The sequence below is a fragment of the Corvus cornix genome, chromosome 5 (assembly GCF_000738735.6).
Source record: "Corvus cornix cornix isolate S_Up_H32 chromosome 5, ASM73873v5, whole genome shotgun sequence".
Lineage (NCBI taxonomy): Eukaryota > Metazoa > Chordata > Aves > Passeriformes > Corvidae > Corvus > Corvus cornix.
Genome location: NC_046335.1, coordinates 15,305,109 through 15,322,557, shown reverse-complemented (window position 1 = coordinate 15,322,557; position 17,449 = coordinate 15,305,109). Strand labels below are relative to the sequence as shown.

The 17,449-nt window shown below is 42.6% G+C and overlaps 1 protein-coding gene and 1 long non-coding RNA gene across 12 annotated transcripts in view; both read left to right on the top strand.

Moving 5' to 3' along the window:
* Positions 1 to 322: 322 nt before the first annotated feature.
* On the top strand, positions 323 to 3,403 carry LOC120410107. The gene is made up of 2 exons (XR_005602057.1): positions 323 to 734; positions 1,572 to 3,403. It is a non-coding gene; the product is annotated as an uncharacterized LOC120410107 (long non-coding RNA).
* Positions 3,404 to 11,590: 8,187 nt separating this feature from the next.
* The window catches only part of UNC79 (unc-79 homolog, NALCN channel complex subunit), a 107,290-nt gene continuing 101,431 nt past the window's right edge, over positions 11,591 to 17,449 (top strand). For 7 of the 11 annotated variants that reach the window (XM_010394497.4, XM_010394498.4, XM_039552683.1 and 4 more), the window contains exon 1: positions 11,952 to 17,180. In XM_010394497.4, coding sequence (XP_010392799.2) covers positions 16,990 to 17,180 — 191 coding nt within the window. In that variant the 5' untranslated portion in view covers positions 11,952 to 16,989. Of the gene's footprint in view, positions 11,703 to 11,950; positions 17,181 to 17,449 lie in introns of those variants that run through there. The other 4 variants (XM_039552685.1, XM_039552684.1, XM_039552679.1 and 1 more) reach the window with 2 other exon arrangements.

Below are 17,449 nucleotides of genomic sequence, written 5' to 3'. Positions count from 1 at the left end.
CAGCATCACTGTACACCTGGATTAATGATGTTTTGGGTAGGATGTGCAGGAAGGAGTGTTCTCTGCAGTGGGAGCAGGGAAGTATTTTATTTAAGGTACTGGTCATTTATGGGTCAGTTTCTTGAATGAAGGTAATAAGTGAACTGCAAACAGGAGTTCCAGAGAGTGTGTAATTGGGGTGCAAACAATTTGTGTGGAGAGACATATACATATAAATATAGGGCAAAAAATACTTTTAAGGTTCTGGTAGATGGGAGGACAGACAGGTTTCTCCATTTTGCTCACAGCATCAGCAGCAGAGACCTCCTCCCATACCCTGGGCTCAGCAGCATAACTCAATGAGCCTGTGGGAGGTGGCTGCAACATGCCCAGGTGCTCCTCTCCCAGCCAGCAGGCACAAACACACTCTTCTGCTGCTGCTGACCCAAGGAAAGGTGTTGGTGCTTCTTGCACCCAGCTTAAAAACGAAGGGACCTGACTGTCAAGCAGTCTTCATTGAAGAGATTTCAGCATTCTACAGGTTTTGAGGAATAGAAAATAACAAAGGACTGAAAAATTCCTGGTAGCAGTAGTCACTTGTTGGTCAGGATATCTCAGCTGTGCTCTCTCCTCACTGGGCTAAAATAATGGGCCCTATAATGCATTGTGGATCCCGACTCTTCTGCTTCAGGTCTGCCAGCTGGAGCAGCCGCTGGATCCACAGCTCCCCACCTGAGGACAAAGTGGGACTGCTGGTGAGTTCTGTCTTTGAGCCTACGCTTTATTTTTTCTCATGCAAGTCTATCTTCTTGGAAGAGCTTTCTCTTGCTGTTCTTTTTCATATAGAAAATATTTGTTTTCTTCATCCTAACTAGAAGCCAGCTCTCCCCAGGAACTCCCTCTGCTCCTCAAAGAAGTTTGTTTCCTCCTACTTCCTAGAAGGGAAATCTGTGCCTGTGAGGAAGGGAATGTCATAGCATCCTACAGAGATGTCACAAAATCCATTTCTGTGGGGTGCCTTTTATAAGCTTTGGTTATAGTCCCCAGCACAAGGATTCCAGTATGTGATTCTAGAAGATAATCTAAATTTATTTAACTAAATTAAGCAGCGACTCTCTGCCCTATTGTATCAACTCCCAGTGTTAGTGTAAACCCAAAGCTCTTTTATCTGAATAGTTGTTGGCTGTGGTACTGTAGCTATTAAGCAAATAATACTTTGTCTATAAAGATTTTATTTATAAAAAGCTCAAGAAATAGGCACAAAATGTACTGAATCTGTAGGAAAATAAGACAGTTGCCTAGTGTCTTTTACTGTGTCTTTTAGTCTTTTAAATGTGTCTTGTATAAACATGGTGCTGCATGGAATGGACTAAGATACTTTTCTTTCTGACTGCCATAGCTTGCTAGTGCTTCTAGTTCAAACATGTAAAATAATCCTCTGTGGATTATTTTTCCTTCAGAATTTGTCACATCTCTGGAATTATAGCTGCAGAAGTTTGATAATACTACATAATTTGCTTGGCAATAGACAGCTTATTCTGAGAGCATTTCAATTTGTTTAGCTTTGTTTAACCTTATTTCCTTTAATTTAGGACAAAATCATTGGATTCTCAGCATTTTCACTGGCAGTTCTTGGACCAGCTGGATGGTTCCTGTGCCACCTTTCAAGCTATAAAAAGAAATAGAAAAAAAATCCCTTTAAAATTAAGATCTGAAGGCTGCAATAAACTATAATACTCCCAACTTGGACTCTCTTGAAAGTCCCAGTTCACACTCTATCGCCCATCCCATGGGCCAGGTCCCAGAAAGCTTTTGCAGATACTGTAGAATTGGACCCAGAGATACAATGGTGTAACAATACCAAATGGTGTCAGGCCTAGTCCGCCATCACCTGCTGCATTGGAGCAGCCTGAATCTGTCATCAGGTACTGCAAGAAATGGAAGATTGATGAGGAGGACTGTAAACACGCTCAAGTGACTTGCAGTTTGGCTGTTGAAAAACACATGTATCATACTAATTGTTGTTTGACCTTGTGTTTTAGACAAGTAGAGCATCTGTGTCTAGGAAACATAGGCCCATGGTAGCCTTAGAGGCACCCTATCTAACATGCTTGAGAATTCTGCCCTCCTGTGGGCAAGATTAAAGCACAGTGGTAAATTGTACTTGCGTGAATCCTTGAAATAGGAAAAAATAGCAGGTTTGCTGATCCTCCACCATGGACCAAGCTTTGCAGTGCCTATGTTCCCACTTGTGTGCCTCTTCTGTCTGCTGCTTTGGTGATCCCTGGTTGGTGAGGTAACAAAAATGAGTTTACTCTTTGTGTTTCATCCATGGTTTTGTCATTGTTCCTGTGTCCTGTCTGCTCCATCTCATACAGGTACCATCAAAACTTTGAAGCAAATAAATGGGAAAAAAAATACAGAAAAAAAAAAATTATAGCCATCTCAGACTAAAACTCTGAGAATTTAAGACAATTTTCTTGAGAGTGTCTCTTTAATCTTTACATGTGTTCTTTTGGTGTGTTCCCCCACCCAATTTACTCTTCCAGCAGAATAAATGCTTTTCTGCAGGTCATGATTGTAAGATACTTCAATTTATTTTCAATTTTTAGATTAAGATTTTTGACCTTTGAGAGATTTTTGCATGATTGCTATTTGCAATTAATATGATAAAAACTTTGAAGTCTAGACTAATTTTGAGGAAAGTACTATAAATAATATTTTTATGCCATATAACATGTGATAAAGGAATGTCTTCTAATGATTTCATGTCTGTCTTGCAGAAAAACCCAGAATATGAAGCTTTTGTGATGTTAAAGGATCAGTTGTGATGCTTAAGTATTAGCAGAATATAATTTATAATTCCATTAAGTCATTTGTAATATCTAATATCAAACAGATTCTGAAAGTAGGGCTGTGAATGTGTGAAAGTATATAATCTTGCTGTACGTCTCAAGTATGATTTACAAATAAATTGTCATGAGTTCCCTTCAGCCTTGGAACCATGACTGAAGTTTTCAGAGTGAGAGTGGAGACATTCATGCTGAGTGTTTAAAGAAACTCATACTTCTTTATTTTTTTCCAAGAAATGATAGCTTTGTCCCTTAGTTGAAGAGTCTGATGTGAAAGCCCAGTTGTGTATGTGGAAAGTTTCCCACAGATTTGGATGAGTGTTGGATATGTGCCTGCAGTCCTGGTATCCAGAGAAAAAACAATGCCAGTAACTGAAAGGCACTTGGACAAGCAATCTGAAGCTTTGCTCCTGCGCACTGTGAGTGCATCCTTTGGAATCATAAGGCTATTTTGCAGAATTTGTTGTAAAAATCAGGTTTGAACATTTTAGTATATCTGCTTGTCCTGTATCTGATTTCATCATCCTTCTCTCACCTAGTAATGTTTAAATAAATCAGTAAGATATTACATTTCAGTTGTTGTACTTGTCCTCTTAAATTATGGCAATGAGTAATAAGATTGCCTGGTTATAATACATACTCGGGGGATGTGAGTGAAGCACTGAGAATTGCGTTGGATGAAATGTGGTAGAAAAGTCACTTGGTGTCTAATATCTGGGACTACAGATATATAGTGATGTTTATATTGAAGCAGTGATAATTTTTAGAAACTATTTACCTGAAGAGCTACTTAAAATTTAAGTGTTTTTCGCAAATACTTTTTTTTTCAGATTTCCAATCCACTTCAAGCATTTTTTTCCTAGAAGTACTATTGATTACATTTTATGGGCATTTTAAAATGCTCCAGTCTTCATGTAGCCCTCTTTACTGATTGCAAATGGATCTTTAACTCTGAGATTGGAAGCTCTGGAGAATGTGGCACATAGAAAACCAATATGAAAAGGAGAGAAGCCAGGTCATTGCAGGCACCTTTATTGCTGTTAGTGTGGTATTGAGTGAGTTTATACATTTCACTAAGTGCAAGGGTGTTTATTTATTACTCTAAACCAGCCACAGTTCAGCCAGAACTGGGCTGATAAATGCAGCCAGTAGTGCCCAGGGCTCTAGCTCCAACAGCTGTTTTTCCTCAGGCTTCCTACAGCTCCCCAAGGTGTTTGGTCAAAATGGTCATTGTGTGTTTCATTTCAGCAGCAATGACCCTACCTGCAGCCTGACTGGTACCACTCGGGGCTGCCTGAGTGATGCTGAGTTTTTTGTGTGGGCATCAGTGGAGTCCCTTGCAAAGAAAGGCAAGAGACTCCCTCCTGTAATTCTGCAGATGGGGAGCCCCAAACATGAAATGCTTGCCCAAGATAAGGCAGCAGGGTAGCAGGAGGTGGAAACAGAGAGTTGGAGGATGTTTCCCTGCCGTTCTTCTCATGGTATATTTACATCAATGGTTTTCATTTCTTGCTGATGGATCAAAGCTGGCTTTAAGCTGACTGTAGGTAGTAGCACAGGTAACACATATATTGCTAAGGGTAAGTGGCTGAAGCCTGTTCTTTCATGGGAACACAAGTAGCAGCCATTCCAGATAAGACAGAAGATCTTTTATTGAGCTAAACTTTGTAATATTTACATGCTTTGTGATTATAGTTATGTGCTGCAGTGTACAATTAAGCTAAAATACTCATAGTTCTGAGTAAGTAGAAGCATCTCTTCTTAAGAATGGATGCTCTAGATAAGCTTACTCTTAAATTAAGAGGCCCAATAGTATTCAGCTTATAGTCCATAAACACTCTGGGTCTGCAAAAAATAGTTGGGGAATACTATGCAATTGTCAGTAGGCCTGAATTTGCAATAGATAGGACAATTTGTAAGGATCTGCAGATGAGAAAAATACATTCCCATGTAAAGTGCAGCAGCTTTCCTACAGGCTGTGTTAAGAGTGTCCCAGTTCCATCAATTTTGTTCACTTTCTGTTTCCAAGGTTCCAGTCTCTGGTAGTCCACCCTTCATTTCATCTTATGTAGCTCCTGGATTCCTATGTGGAGCAAACCAGTTTGGAGGAGAGACTACACAGCTCGCTGGCTTCTAAGGAGGCAGCCTTCAAATGCAGGAGCAAGGTCAGCCAGTTTTAATTGTTACTGAGCCAGGTCTTGACCCTGCCATGGGTGGCCAACATGGTACAGGTGTGGTACAACACCAAGGACCTCAGCAGCATTGAGCGTCGCATGCCTTCTCCTCACTTCCTTGTGGAAATTCTCATGCCTTCTTTTGCTTTCTGTTTTTGCCCAGCAGAGACATTTTACAAATGTTTTTACTTGAGTGTAGAAATACTAAAGCAAACTAAATATCTGCTTTTCTTGATTTCTCTGTTCATTTCTTTGCCTTTAGGCCATGATACTGTGATAAGTTTAAGAAGGCAGTATTTTGACACTTGTCATTCTGATTCCTAAAGCATTACTACCACTACAATGTGCTTTTATTTTAGCCATGTAGGTAGGTGGTATAGTCAATTCTGCACAAGTCTGATATTAAAGGTAAGAAAAAACCCAGCCTTTTGCGGGGGAGATATAATTCAGCCAGGGTGGTGCTGAGTGTCACAAAATTGGCATGATAGCTGTCACAAAGACTGTGCCTCTTAGAGCAGTATATCCAATCTCTGATTTTATAATAGTCCTAGTATATGCTTATCAAATTTGTGCTAATTCTTTATGCAGGTCACCATGTATTTCTCAAACTCCACTGCTATGGCAACAAATTAAGTATTTTGTTCACTTAGAGGCTAATGACATTACTTTAGAAGAGAAATTGAGGGCATTTATCAGAGATTTTTACAGTGACAGATACTGACAAATGTAATAATAAAGCAAACATCCACAGACTGAGTTGATGTAATTATCAGAATAAGAGGAAAATTACAGTTTTGTAAGTACAATCAAATAACCACTGTATTTCTTAACAACATTTTTTTCCCCCTGAAGTCTTAATTATTCTAAATTGGGGAAAGAAAGAACAAATATCAACATCACAAGCTGGCTACCCTGTTGGAAACACAGTACTAGCAATGAGCCACAGAGCCCTTTAGTGCTCCATCTCTCACTTTAAAGCAGCCCAAGCCAGAGATGACTGAAATGAATTTGTCACATGCCAGATGGCATAACTGATATGGGTCGGTGGCTTCAGCCAAGCTTCTGGTCACATCACGATCACTTCTGCCATTACTGCCAACTTGTTCTCTATTCTATTCTAATTCTCTACCCTGTCCAAATTTCTCTCCTACTATACCCCACACTTTCCTTCTCAGAATAGTTACTTTCCTGCCCTCCCACAGGAGAAAGGTCTGGTTGATGTTTTTTTTCTGTACACAGTGCTGTGTGATAGTGCCACTAAAGGAAGTTTTCTTTGCATTTTTAAGTCTCAGCACAGAGGCCAAGATTGCATATCTTCAACACAGAAGAAATTATTTCCCTGCACAAGACTATAAAGCTGTCAGTAGTATTGTATTACTTTTGTGCAGACATGATTTTCTGTGGGCAAGAAGAGGTGCTTTCCCTGTTCCCTGTCTCTTGGCTCATGCTGGTTAATCCAGGTGTCAGAGCCCAAAGGAACTGCTCTAGAAATCATCCTGTGTCAACCAGGATACATGCTGTAGCCTATCTGAGTTAAGTCTAACTGTTCAGTTTAATCCCAGATAGACTTTTTCCTCAAGTGATTATATATTTTACATTCATTCATGAGGATTAATGCTTACCTAGAGCAAAGATTTAGAGACTAATTTAATATGGTATAACTATTGCTGTCAAATACACTCATCTGAGCCTGAGGGACTCCATCTGCTGTTTGAATCTGACAGAGAGGAGGTTGGTCCCTATGCAGGAGCTGTTCAGGGGCTCCAGTTCCATACCAAGACCCTTTCATTGGCATTAGTTTAGCCTTGTAAGTATCCAGAAAGCACCATGTGGATTGAAAAATCCTGAGGGCCAGAGAAACTTGCCTTCTCCTGATCGAGTTCACTCTATGTTTGGCTTTTCTTATTGGAATTACCATTGGCTCATCAAGCAGATTCTGCTCTCCCTTGCCTCCTTCCATGACACAGCCTTCAATTCAGATAGGCTTGTAGTGATTAGAGCAAGAATTTGAGACATTTCAAACATGTTCCGACCTCTACTGCAGTTTTTAATATCCCTATCACAATGCAGTTATTGATCATCTCTTGCCAAAAATGGTGAGGAAGTTTCAAAAAATTGAGGCATTGGCTTAAAATAAATGAAATCGAAAGTTAGATGGTTTTGGTTTGTGTTTTGATAAAACTTACAGAGCACTTAGGTCCTTGCCTTTCATTTAGGCATTGAAATCCTAATTTGTTTCAATCATTGTTTATATCGCATTGGAGTCTTTGAATATGTTGGGCAAGAACAAACTTTTATTTAAAATTCAAATAAAGACCCCTGTAATTACATGACTCTGGAAGCTGCGCCTTTAAGGAAAACACCATGAGAATGTTTTGAGATTTGGTAACAGTGCACGTCTGGATACCAATGTGAAGATTTATATCCCTGTAAACTGATACATTGATTTATTTTTATCCATGTATACATTCACTTCAATTTATAAACAGTTTAATAAATTTTCTGTACATGATTCAAGGTAGGAGGGCTTAGGATTTGTATTTTTCAGAAAGGATTACCTTTCTAAAAGTAGATTTGTTAATGCTTGGAGATTAAAAAAAAGGGGCAATACTAGATTTTGTCTTTTTGGAGCTGAATACTTGAAAATGTAATTCAAAGTGGCAACAATCACATATATAGTGACTTCTGTGCTTGATGACTTCTTTTCTCCTTAGAGGATATTTCATTAATTTATTCTTGAATTATGTTGTAACTACAATGCACATTCTTAGGCAGGCAAAATTTAGTTAAAAACCAGCACAATGCACAGAAACAATATGCTCCACATCCCTTCCAAACCTTATCTATCTTATCCTGCAAAAGCCACATTTTGAAACAACCAGAAATACACAAGTCCATGGGACATGACAGGATGCATACACAAGTGCTGAGGGAGTTGTCCAATGACACTTTAAGCCTGATTTTTATTATCTTTAAAAAGGCCAAAGCAACTGGAAGAGTCCTGAGAAGCAGACGAAAGCAAATGTCACTCCTATTTTCAAGGCCGTATCCAGGAAATTATAGGTCATTTATCTTCACCTTGATGCATGGGAAGATGATGGAGCAAATCATCCTCTAAACAACTTTCAAATACATTAAGGACAGGAAGATTATTTGGAGGAGTTACTGTGCATTTATGAAGGGAAAATTATGCCTGACCAACCTGATAGCCTTCTGCAACAAAATTACTGACTCCGTGTATGAGGAGAAAGCAGTGAAAGTTTATCTTTAGCAAGACTTTCATCAGTGCCTCCCATAACACTGGCAAAGACAAACTGATGAAATATGAACTAGGCAAGGTGACAATGATGTGAATTGAAAAGTGGCCAGACAAACTGCCAGGCTCAAAGGGTTGTGATCAGGGGCAAAAAGTCCTGCTGGAAACCAGTTGCCAGTGCTGCACTGCAGGGGTCAACCGTGGGCCAGTGCTGTTTCATGTCTGTGCCAGTAACCCAGATGATGGGACACCCTCTGCAGATGATACAAAACTTGGGGCAGCAGTTGATACACCAGAAGCTGATGGTTTTGCTGCCATTCAAACGTGTCTTGAGAGCTTGGAGACATGGGCCAACAGGAGTCTCCTGAAGTTCAACAGGTGAAAATCCAAGTCATGCACATCCGAGGGAATAACTAAGCACCAGTACAGGCTGGGGCTGAGCAGCTGACAAGCAGCTCTGCAAAGAGTGACATGGGGGTCCTGGTAGACACCAAGCTGACCGTGAGCCAGCAATGAGCCTTCATGGCAAGAAGGCCTACAGGATCCTGGGCTGCAGTAGGAAGAGCATGGCCAGCTGGTCAAGGGAGGTGTTTATACTCCTCTATTTGGCACTGGTTAGACCCAACTGGAGTGCTGTGTCTGGTTCTGGACTCACCAGTACAAGAAAGACATGAATATACTAGAGTAAGTCAAGGGAAAGGCTAAGTGATGAGGAGACTGGAGCACCTGTCATATAACAGATGCTGAGAGAACTGGGACTGTTTAGCCCCAAAGTCAAAAGGTTTGGGGTGGGGAGTGGATCTTGTCAATGTGTACAAATACCTTAAGACAGGGACTAAGGAGATGGAACCAGACTTTTCTCAGTGGAGCTCAGTGATAGGACCACAGGCAATTGGCACAAACTGAAATACAAGATTTTCCACTTAAACATAAGAAAAAACTTTCTGCTGTGAGGATGGCCAAACTGTTGAACAGGTTGGTTAGAGAATTCGTGGGGTCTTCATCCTTGCAGATATTTGAAACCTGACTGCACATGGCCCTGAGTAATTTGCTCTAGCTCACCTTGCTTGGAGCAGGGAAGTTAGAGTAGACAAGCTCCAGATATTCTTTCCACCCTTGAAAATCATGGAGATTCCATGATTCTGTGAAATTTCCACTCATAAACTCAGAAAGTAGCATTTATTCTTTCGGTTTGCATCAGTTGGTATGTAAATTTTTCACTCCCTATTCATTTAATGTTAAAAACATGTTCTTTCATTAATGATTTGTGGGCTTTAAGATGCATGCAGCTTTTCTGTGTTCTCTTAACTGAGTGTGTGCAGAGGCAAAAAACATATGGACATAAACCTTAGCTGCTTAAAAAGGTTTCCTGTGGAGCATTGTACCCATTTTATTAGGCACATTCATGAGGATCTTGCTGAGAAATTATGCCTTTGATTCAGCCCAGAGACTTGAGAAATTAATTCCCAGAGTACCACATTCCTATATTTGCTCCTTAATGACATTTGTTCACAATTTAAAGTGTGAGTCTTTATACTTGAATTAACAAACTAGGCAACTATTAAATTGTTTGACTGAACAACAGATGACTTGGATGGAATTTATTTAGGGCTTAGACATTGTTTAGACAATGCAGAAGGAGTCATAAGCAATAAATTGTTTACCATGTACCTGAACTACATGCTGATCTGTGCAGGACCTTGTTCAGTAAATGCAGACATAGTTGCAATTTTCAGGCACTTAAACTAAAGAAGAAATTTTACATGAAAAATGGAATTAATATTTTCTCAGTGTACTCCTGCTTTATCAACTTGAGCGTTTTTAATAAGCTCACCAGTCTGGTATGTGAACACTTGGTGTATTTTAAAGATACTTATGGAAGCTCAGTTCCCCTCAGTGCATAGAGTTCCCTATTGTTCTGAAATGAGCAATAAAGCAGTTCAGATTGATTTGTTGCATCAACAAACAGAAATTCAAAGATGAAACCTGTCTTCAATATCTTATTTCAATGAAGTCTGAAAGCCATTTGTCTGTATTTTCATCACTTATGCTCCATGTTGTGAGACATAGGGTTGGGGGAAGTAGGGTTTGTAGCACCACATGACCTCTCTGGGCACTTTACTAAATAAAGCTTCTAATAAGAGAAAAAACTCAAATGTTTACTCTCAAATATTTGAATGTAAAAGAGAAAACAGTGGTATAAGTTGGCTTCGCTCTCTCTTTGGGGCTCACAAGCAGCAGGGAGTGTGGAAAGAACTATGGCTTCCAGTAAGAGCTCTGTTTTGTACCTAATTAAGTGTTGAAGAAACATTGCCCGTGCAGTATTTTTAGAAAATTGCTTTCAGAAAAAAAGCCAACCAGTTAAATGCCAGTGAACAGCATCTGCCCCTTCACCACAGTTCCTGGCACCAAATATGCTTTGTCCTCAAACCAGGGCAGCAGTAATTTGGAGGCACTGCCTTGTATGATGAATAACAAAACATACCTATTTTCCTCCATCTCCACAGCACAGTTCTCTTTGACTGGTACAGGCCTACTCATCTTACACAGCCCAGAATTTTGAGGAGAGTGTGTTGCAATGGACTTTTTTGTGTGTAAACATCAAGACTCCCATGCCCTGGCTGATGAAATACTGCTCCTTCCACATAGCTTTTTCAGAGGTGTGAGGATCTAAAAAACTGGTTTGGAAAGTTTTGGAGAAGAAACTCCTAGCTTTCCTCGGGAAAGGCACGGCGGTTCCGAGGTGCTTGGTGCACTATAGAAACAGGTGGGGAAACCCGGGCAGAGGCACCTGACTTGCCCGCCCGCCCGCCTGGGGCACACAGCTGGAGCCCAGGGGTTGAGGGGAGAAGTACTCAAGGGAACAACCGTCCTGTTCCATGCCAAAGATCACACGGAGAACACAGCACAACCCCTGGCAGTGCCACCACCGCTGTCTTCGCTCAGTGCACTCCCGCGGGGCCGGGCGAGGGCACCGCCAGCTCCTCCGCAGCCCCGGCCACCCTAGCGGTCCCGGGAGTACCGCCGAAGCTCATCAAGATTTTCCGGCTCGGCAGCTCTCAACTCGACGCTGTGACAAGCTCGGCGGGGCCACAGCCCCGCTGGCGTGGGTGTCTCAGGACCGCCCCGGGGCCAGCCGGCCTCCCCCTCCCCATGCCATCCCATAGCATCCCATGGCGTCCCATGGCGTCCCATGTTCCCCGTCCCACCTCTCACCCCGTCCCTCCCGAGGATGCTGTTTGCCGCGGCCGCCAGGCGCGCTGCTCCTTTAAGCGCGCTCCCGCCCGGTCCCGCCCGCCCGCCGCTCCCCGGCCCGCAGCCCTGCGGCACCGGCAGCGGCAGCGACACCGGCACCGGCAGCGACACCGCGGCCGGGGGCCGGCGCTCCGCGGCGCCGAGGGGCAGAGAGGGGCGGCAGCATGTCCACCAAGGCGGAGCAGTGTGAGTGGGGGCCGGGCGGGCGCCGGGCCGGGGTCTGTCCGAGGGGAGGGGAGGGGAGCGGGGCCGGGGCGCCGTCCCGCCGATGGCGCTGCCCCTCCGCCGCCCGCCCGCCGCCCCGGCGGGGCCGCGCTGCCCGGGCTCCTGCCGCGCTCTGCGGCGGCCGCGAGCAGGCGGTGCAGGGGGAGGGGGCTGCCGGCGTTCTGGCTCTTTCTGTCGGAGCCGCCGCCGGTGCTGGGTGGCCGCAGCCCCCGGACCCCCTCGCTGGCCGGGCGACCCGCTCGGGGCGGCGGCGTGTTTGTGCAAAGGCAGAGCCGGGGACCCGACCGGGGAAACGAGGGATCGGGGATGAGAGTTAATATTGAGACCTCCGGCTTGGCCCCCCGCCCCACGGCGGGAGCGGTCCAGCCTGCCCCGTCTGCCAGCGCTGCGTCCTGTCCCAAAGGATGCAGCCACCTGCGAGAGCAGGGGTGACGCACGCGTTGCCACCTTGCAGGTGGTCTTGCAGTGAGATAGAGCGACAAGAGTCGTGCTGTCGTTCGTGCCCGTGCCGCTCACCTTTAGGGTGAATGTAGGCTGGGTGTTTGTGTCTTGCCCACAGGCTGCTTGCCACAGTGGCCAGTGTCCCAGCAGGATTCCCCCAGGTGCTGGCATCCGCCTGCCCGCGGCCAGCGTGCCTCTGCTTGGTCACGGGTGTTCTAACCACCATGTTGGCTAGATCTGATTAGAGCATGATTAGATGACATGGTGGTTGGGATACCTGTATCTGGGCCATGGAAGTGCTCCCCAGTGTTGTTGCTCATGACACCTTGGTGTGTCTGCAAGAGCCCCGATGGGAGGCTTGAAAAGAAAATACTCAGGGTAGTCAAGCTCATCACCCATGTCAAAGCTACTTTCTAGCTTGATACAGTGTCATGGTTATGAACAGGCAGTCTGTGACCAGGAGGTAGGATTGATGTTTGTCATGATGACGTGATATGATTTGACACTTCACATGCTGAGACTTCCTCTCTTCTTCCTCCGGGTCACTGAGGAGGATCCTTGTGTTTGTAGATGTCTATGCTGAACTGGTCTAACAAAAAGAATACCTGTATTTTTTTACTTTAGGGTTTACTGCTTATTTATAATGATGGATGATCTTGCTTTAAAAATATTATGCAGATGTTAATTTATTGCTGTAGAGGTGCAGTTCTAGCCTCATAAATAGAGACACAATGTTCTGACTGTGCAGAAGCCCTGAATTGTGCAGTGTTTGGATCTGTAGTGTTCTGTTGTTGCTACCTTCCTCACCTTCCACTTGGGTTCTGTAACTGTTTCTTCTTTCATGTGATACTTATACATTAATTACACTTCCTTCACACTGCCATGTGGAAGGATTTGTGCTGCTTTTTTCCCCAGCCCTGGCTATGGCATTATCTTCCTCTTCTATTCTGCTTTCTCTGTTCCTCCATTCCTAATGCTTTTGGTCTGTTGTTTGAGCTTCTCTTTCCTATTTTATCCTTGGCTGCTTTTTCTTTTCATCCATTTGTACTTTTCAAGATACTGCATCTAGGCCTGCCATGTCTCTGTTGCTCTCTATTTTAAGATTTACTTGGGGTCCAGATTTCAGATCTTTCTGCCTCCTAATGTTCCTTTTCATGATACTCCAGGAAGAGTATTTGGTTAATGGCCATATCCTTTGCATTCTAACCTGCTGAATGTATTTTGTTTATCAAGGCTACATCCCTGACTAGTTCTTACGGCATTACCAAATGTCTTTACATAACTTCAAGATTCCCTCACCTGCAATTTTTGAGCAATGGACTCTGACAAGGATGTGTTGGTGTGCATACATCACTACCAGTCAAACCCCAGCTGTCGCTGTTGTTGCTTCTGCCCTCACTGAGTGACAGGCAAGAACCAGAATGTCTTGAGAAGGACTCAAGTCATAATGAATCTCAGTTTACCAGTGAAACACTACGACTGAGGAATCACACTGAACAGAACAGAAGATGTGCTGGTCTAAACATGAATACCACAGCTCTTGGGCAGGTTGTATGAACAACAGGTAAAATGGTGTCAGTCTGGGAAGTCGACTGGAGAAGCTTCCCTTTTTTGTAACCATACACATCTTGTATCCCATGCTAGACGTATCAACAGTGGCTTTCATCATTTGACTCTTTGCAGCATGCCTCACGTGTTCTGTTGTATTCAAAGAAAATGAATTCTTTTTCACCTTAAATAGCAGTAATTGGTATTTAGTTGTGGTAAGTAATGTCGTGGGAATGTCTGATGCCTGCTCTATTCCCCTCCAGAACAGTGGAGCAGCCAAAGCCAAAGCTTTGAGGACTCCTAATGGTTTCACTCTTGGTTCAGTCAATGCTTACACAAGGGCTGAGGAGTTTAGTGAAGTCTGTGTAGATCCTAGAGAGATACCTATTTGTTTTTTAGGATGACCCTGTGACAGTGGCCAAGTACTTCCACAGGGTGACATCACTTTTTGAAGTGTGTCTTCAGGTACTCAGAAACTCAGAAAATTGGGTCATTCACACACTTCCTGTAACTCAAAAGCTGGGAAAGTTTTTGCTCTAGGGCTTTCCTTCAGAATTTTCTTTGTGTTCTGGGAGTCTGTGCTGAAATGGATAGAATTTTGGGAAGCAGAACTGAGAAGTGAGGCTGAAAACTTTAGCCTAAAGCTAGTGTTAATATTTAGGCTTTATAAATAAGTTTTCTCTTTTGATATTTTGCCTGATACAATTGCACAATGGCAATTAATAGAAATAAATGGATTTCCATCTTTAAAATAAAGTGATTATAAGTGATTCTAGATAGCCCTATGCTCTGTATTGAAAGTTAGTAACTGTAGGGAAGCACACAGCTCTCTGAAATACATCTAGGTCTGAATTCTGTAATCATCTTTGGCATTTTGTTCATCCATTTAATTTACAGATATCTGACAGTAAACCATGGCAGCCACAGTAATCTGTGCACCTTGCTGCGAATTGTTCTTAGTTGGGTACTGTGACACATAGTCTGTGTCCTTTACAAGTATACTTGGTTTCATTTTTTTTTCACCTGACAAGAGAAAGTAACATCACAAAATACGTTTAGGAAGTCATTGCTTTCTTAATCTAGAAATTAAACCAAATTAGCTTTTTTGACAGTTAAAGCAAATGCCTACCTTTTAAATAATCTGATGAGATGGCCTGCAAATCTGGGACTAAAACTGAGATTAGTGGGCAGAAAGAATGAAGTGTGAGATGGGAAGGGGAAAGCAGTCTTGGGCAGTGCAAGTCAACCTCTGTAATGTGGAGTGGAACACATCCTGCCCAGATGTTACTACCCCAGTGGTTTGGGGGCTGTATAGGAAGCTGGTTATGGCTGCTCTCACATGGGATAACCTCCTGAAAAGCACAGTTTATGTGCCACAGGCCTATGTGGTGGCCTGAAAGGCTCTGATCTTGCTCCCAGCTATCCTGAGGCAATCTGAGTCTGAGTGATGAAATTTGTCTTTTCAGTTGTTTGAGGGGGAGGGGAAAAAGTAATGTGACTGATTTTTAATTATTCATTAATGTGACCTTAGAATAAATTTGTGAGGTAAAAGACTTAAAGATGAGGAAAAATAACTAAAGATGCTTATGCATTTTTAGTGTATTACTTTTGCATATGCATTATGGCAATGTCCCTGGTTGCATTTTTGCTTGCTGTTTTCATATAAGCCCCAGCCCTTCAGCCACATGATGGGCTTTCTCCTTGTGATGAAGCCAGGTAATATCACGAGGGAGACTTCTGTCTGTAGAAGCTTCACTTGCTGCAGGAACTGGGGAGTGCAGTCCTTACAGCACGAAATGAGTTAAAGAATGACCTTGATTGGGTGCTGCAAGGCTGGATATGTTGTCATGCATTCAAGAAAACAGTATTCTTCATTTGATGATTTTTTGGGAGTTCCTCATTTTATGGATAATTGACTGATAATTGATGGATAACCTCATTTGTTGTGTGGCTAACTACTCACTGAATCTTTTGTTTCCTGGATATGAAAGTCCAGTGTGTACTGTTACCTATACTGGCAAAATGGCTTTCAGTATCTTAAGCTGAGCCTCCAACAGTATTTGCAGACATTTTGCTCTTGGTGTCTGTCCATCAGTCTTTTTCTCTAATATGGATACAATGTCACCCCATCTCATTCAACTTGCCAGTGGCGCAGGAGAAAATCAGAATGTTCATGAACTGTTCAGATATCTCAGCAGTGAGAGGCATAGTGATGTCTCTCAGGCAGTTAGTACCTTTGTTCAGTGGAGGATTTAATGGTATTCATACCTTAATAAATGCCACTTGACCATGAGAATAAAACAAAGTGTTGACTAATTGATTGTTTAGGAAGCATGATTTATCTTCCACACTGAAGGAGCCCTGTAGGGGAGCAAGGTGTATCTTCGTGTAGTGAAACACAGTTATAATCCATATGCTTAAGGGCTGAAAGAATTCAGAAGCATCTCCCCTTTTAACTGCCTGTTACAGTCTTGGTGCACTTTTACCATGATGAAGAGTTCCCAGGCAGCTGTGCTTTCATGAGGCTGTGTCTTCAGTCCAGTGCAGCTGAGCAGCCCTCTGTCACAGCCAATGCACTCTGTCTCTCAGCAGAGTTGATTAATCTGAGTGGAGCACAGAGTGTTGGGTGTGTGTAGGTGTCTCTACATGAGACTGTCTTGTGCTGTATAGGCAATGTAAGGCAATGCAACTAGGGTGGGTGATCACTTTTTTCCCAATACTGAACAGGGATCCCATTAGAAAGTAAACCCACTGTTACTTGTAATACAACAAAAAATGGTTTGAGTGAAGGTGTACACCTGCTACTGCTCTTTGAAATCCCCTCATCTGGTTGATCACACTTCCTAAGACAAATAAACAGCAGACACATTGCTCTTTTCATGTCTTTAGTTCATTGCATAAAGTAAATGTATGGCCTACAGTAAATCAAACCAGGTCTCTCTGTCTTAGCTGATATCTCTGCTTTGGCTGTAGAAACACTTATCTGTCTCACATGAACCTCCTGTGATCCAATGACTCATTCATTATAAATGAATCTTGAGATGCTTGGAGACATGGAAGAAGTACAGAGTGGTAATATATATTTTTTAATTTGCTAGCACTGTTTGCCTAATACAGATGCAGAAATTCACTTCCATGTGTTCTCCCTGGTACTCTTACAATTTATTCAGTCAGAACAGAAAGAACAGAGAGATTTTTCTGTTTGTTGAGTTTAACACTTAAATTAAAAAAAAAAAAAAAGGAAAAGGAGGAAACAGACATGACTCTGTCAAAGTCTGCAAAAAACCTAAATGAAAGTTTCTGTGTTTGTCTTTTTGTCTTTTATGTAGTTGCTTCCAAAATCCGTTACCTTCAAGAGTACCACAACCGGGTTCTTCACAACATATACCCTGTGCCCTCTGGAACTGACATTGCAAATACTCTGAAATACTTTTCTCAGACGTTATTGAGGTAAGTTTTGACTAATGCTCTTGAAGAAAAAAGAGCTAAAGAATTGTAGGAGATATTGATTGGCTTTGTATTGGTTTCCAGATTTAATGGGTCAATGGTCAGCCAAAAAGAGTCAGAGCATAATTTAAGAAAAAGATGGTATGAACAAATTTCTTCAGTGGCTGTTGCCCAATTTGCCCAGTTAAGCCCCTTATTGAGTGGCTGATTCTAGAATAAACTTGGTTGATTATGCATTTGCTTGGCCCTCCTAAGACTTAGCTGAACGCACA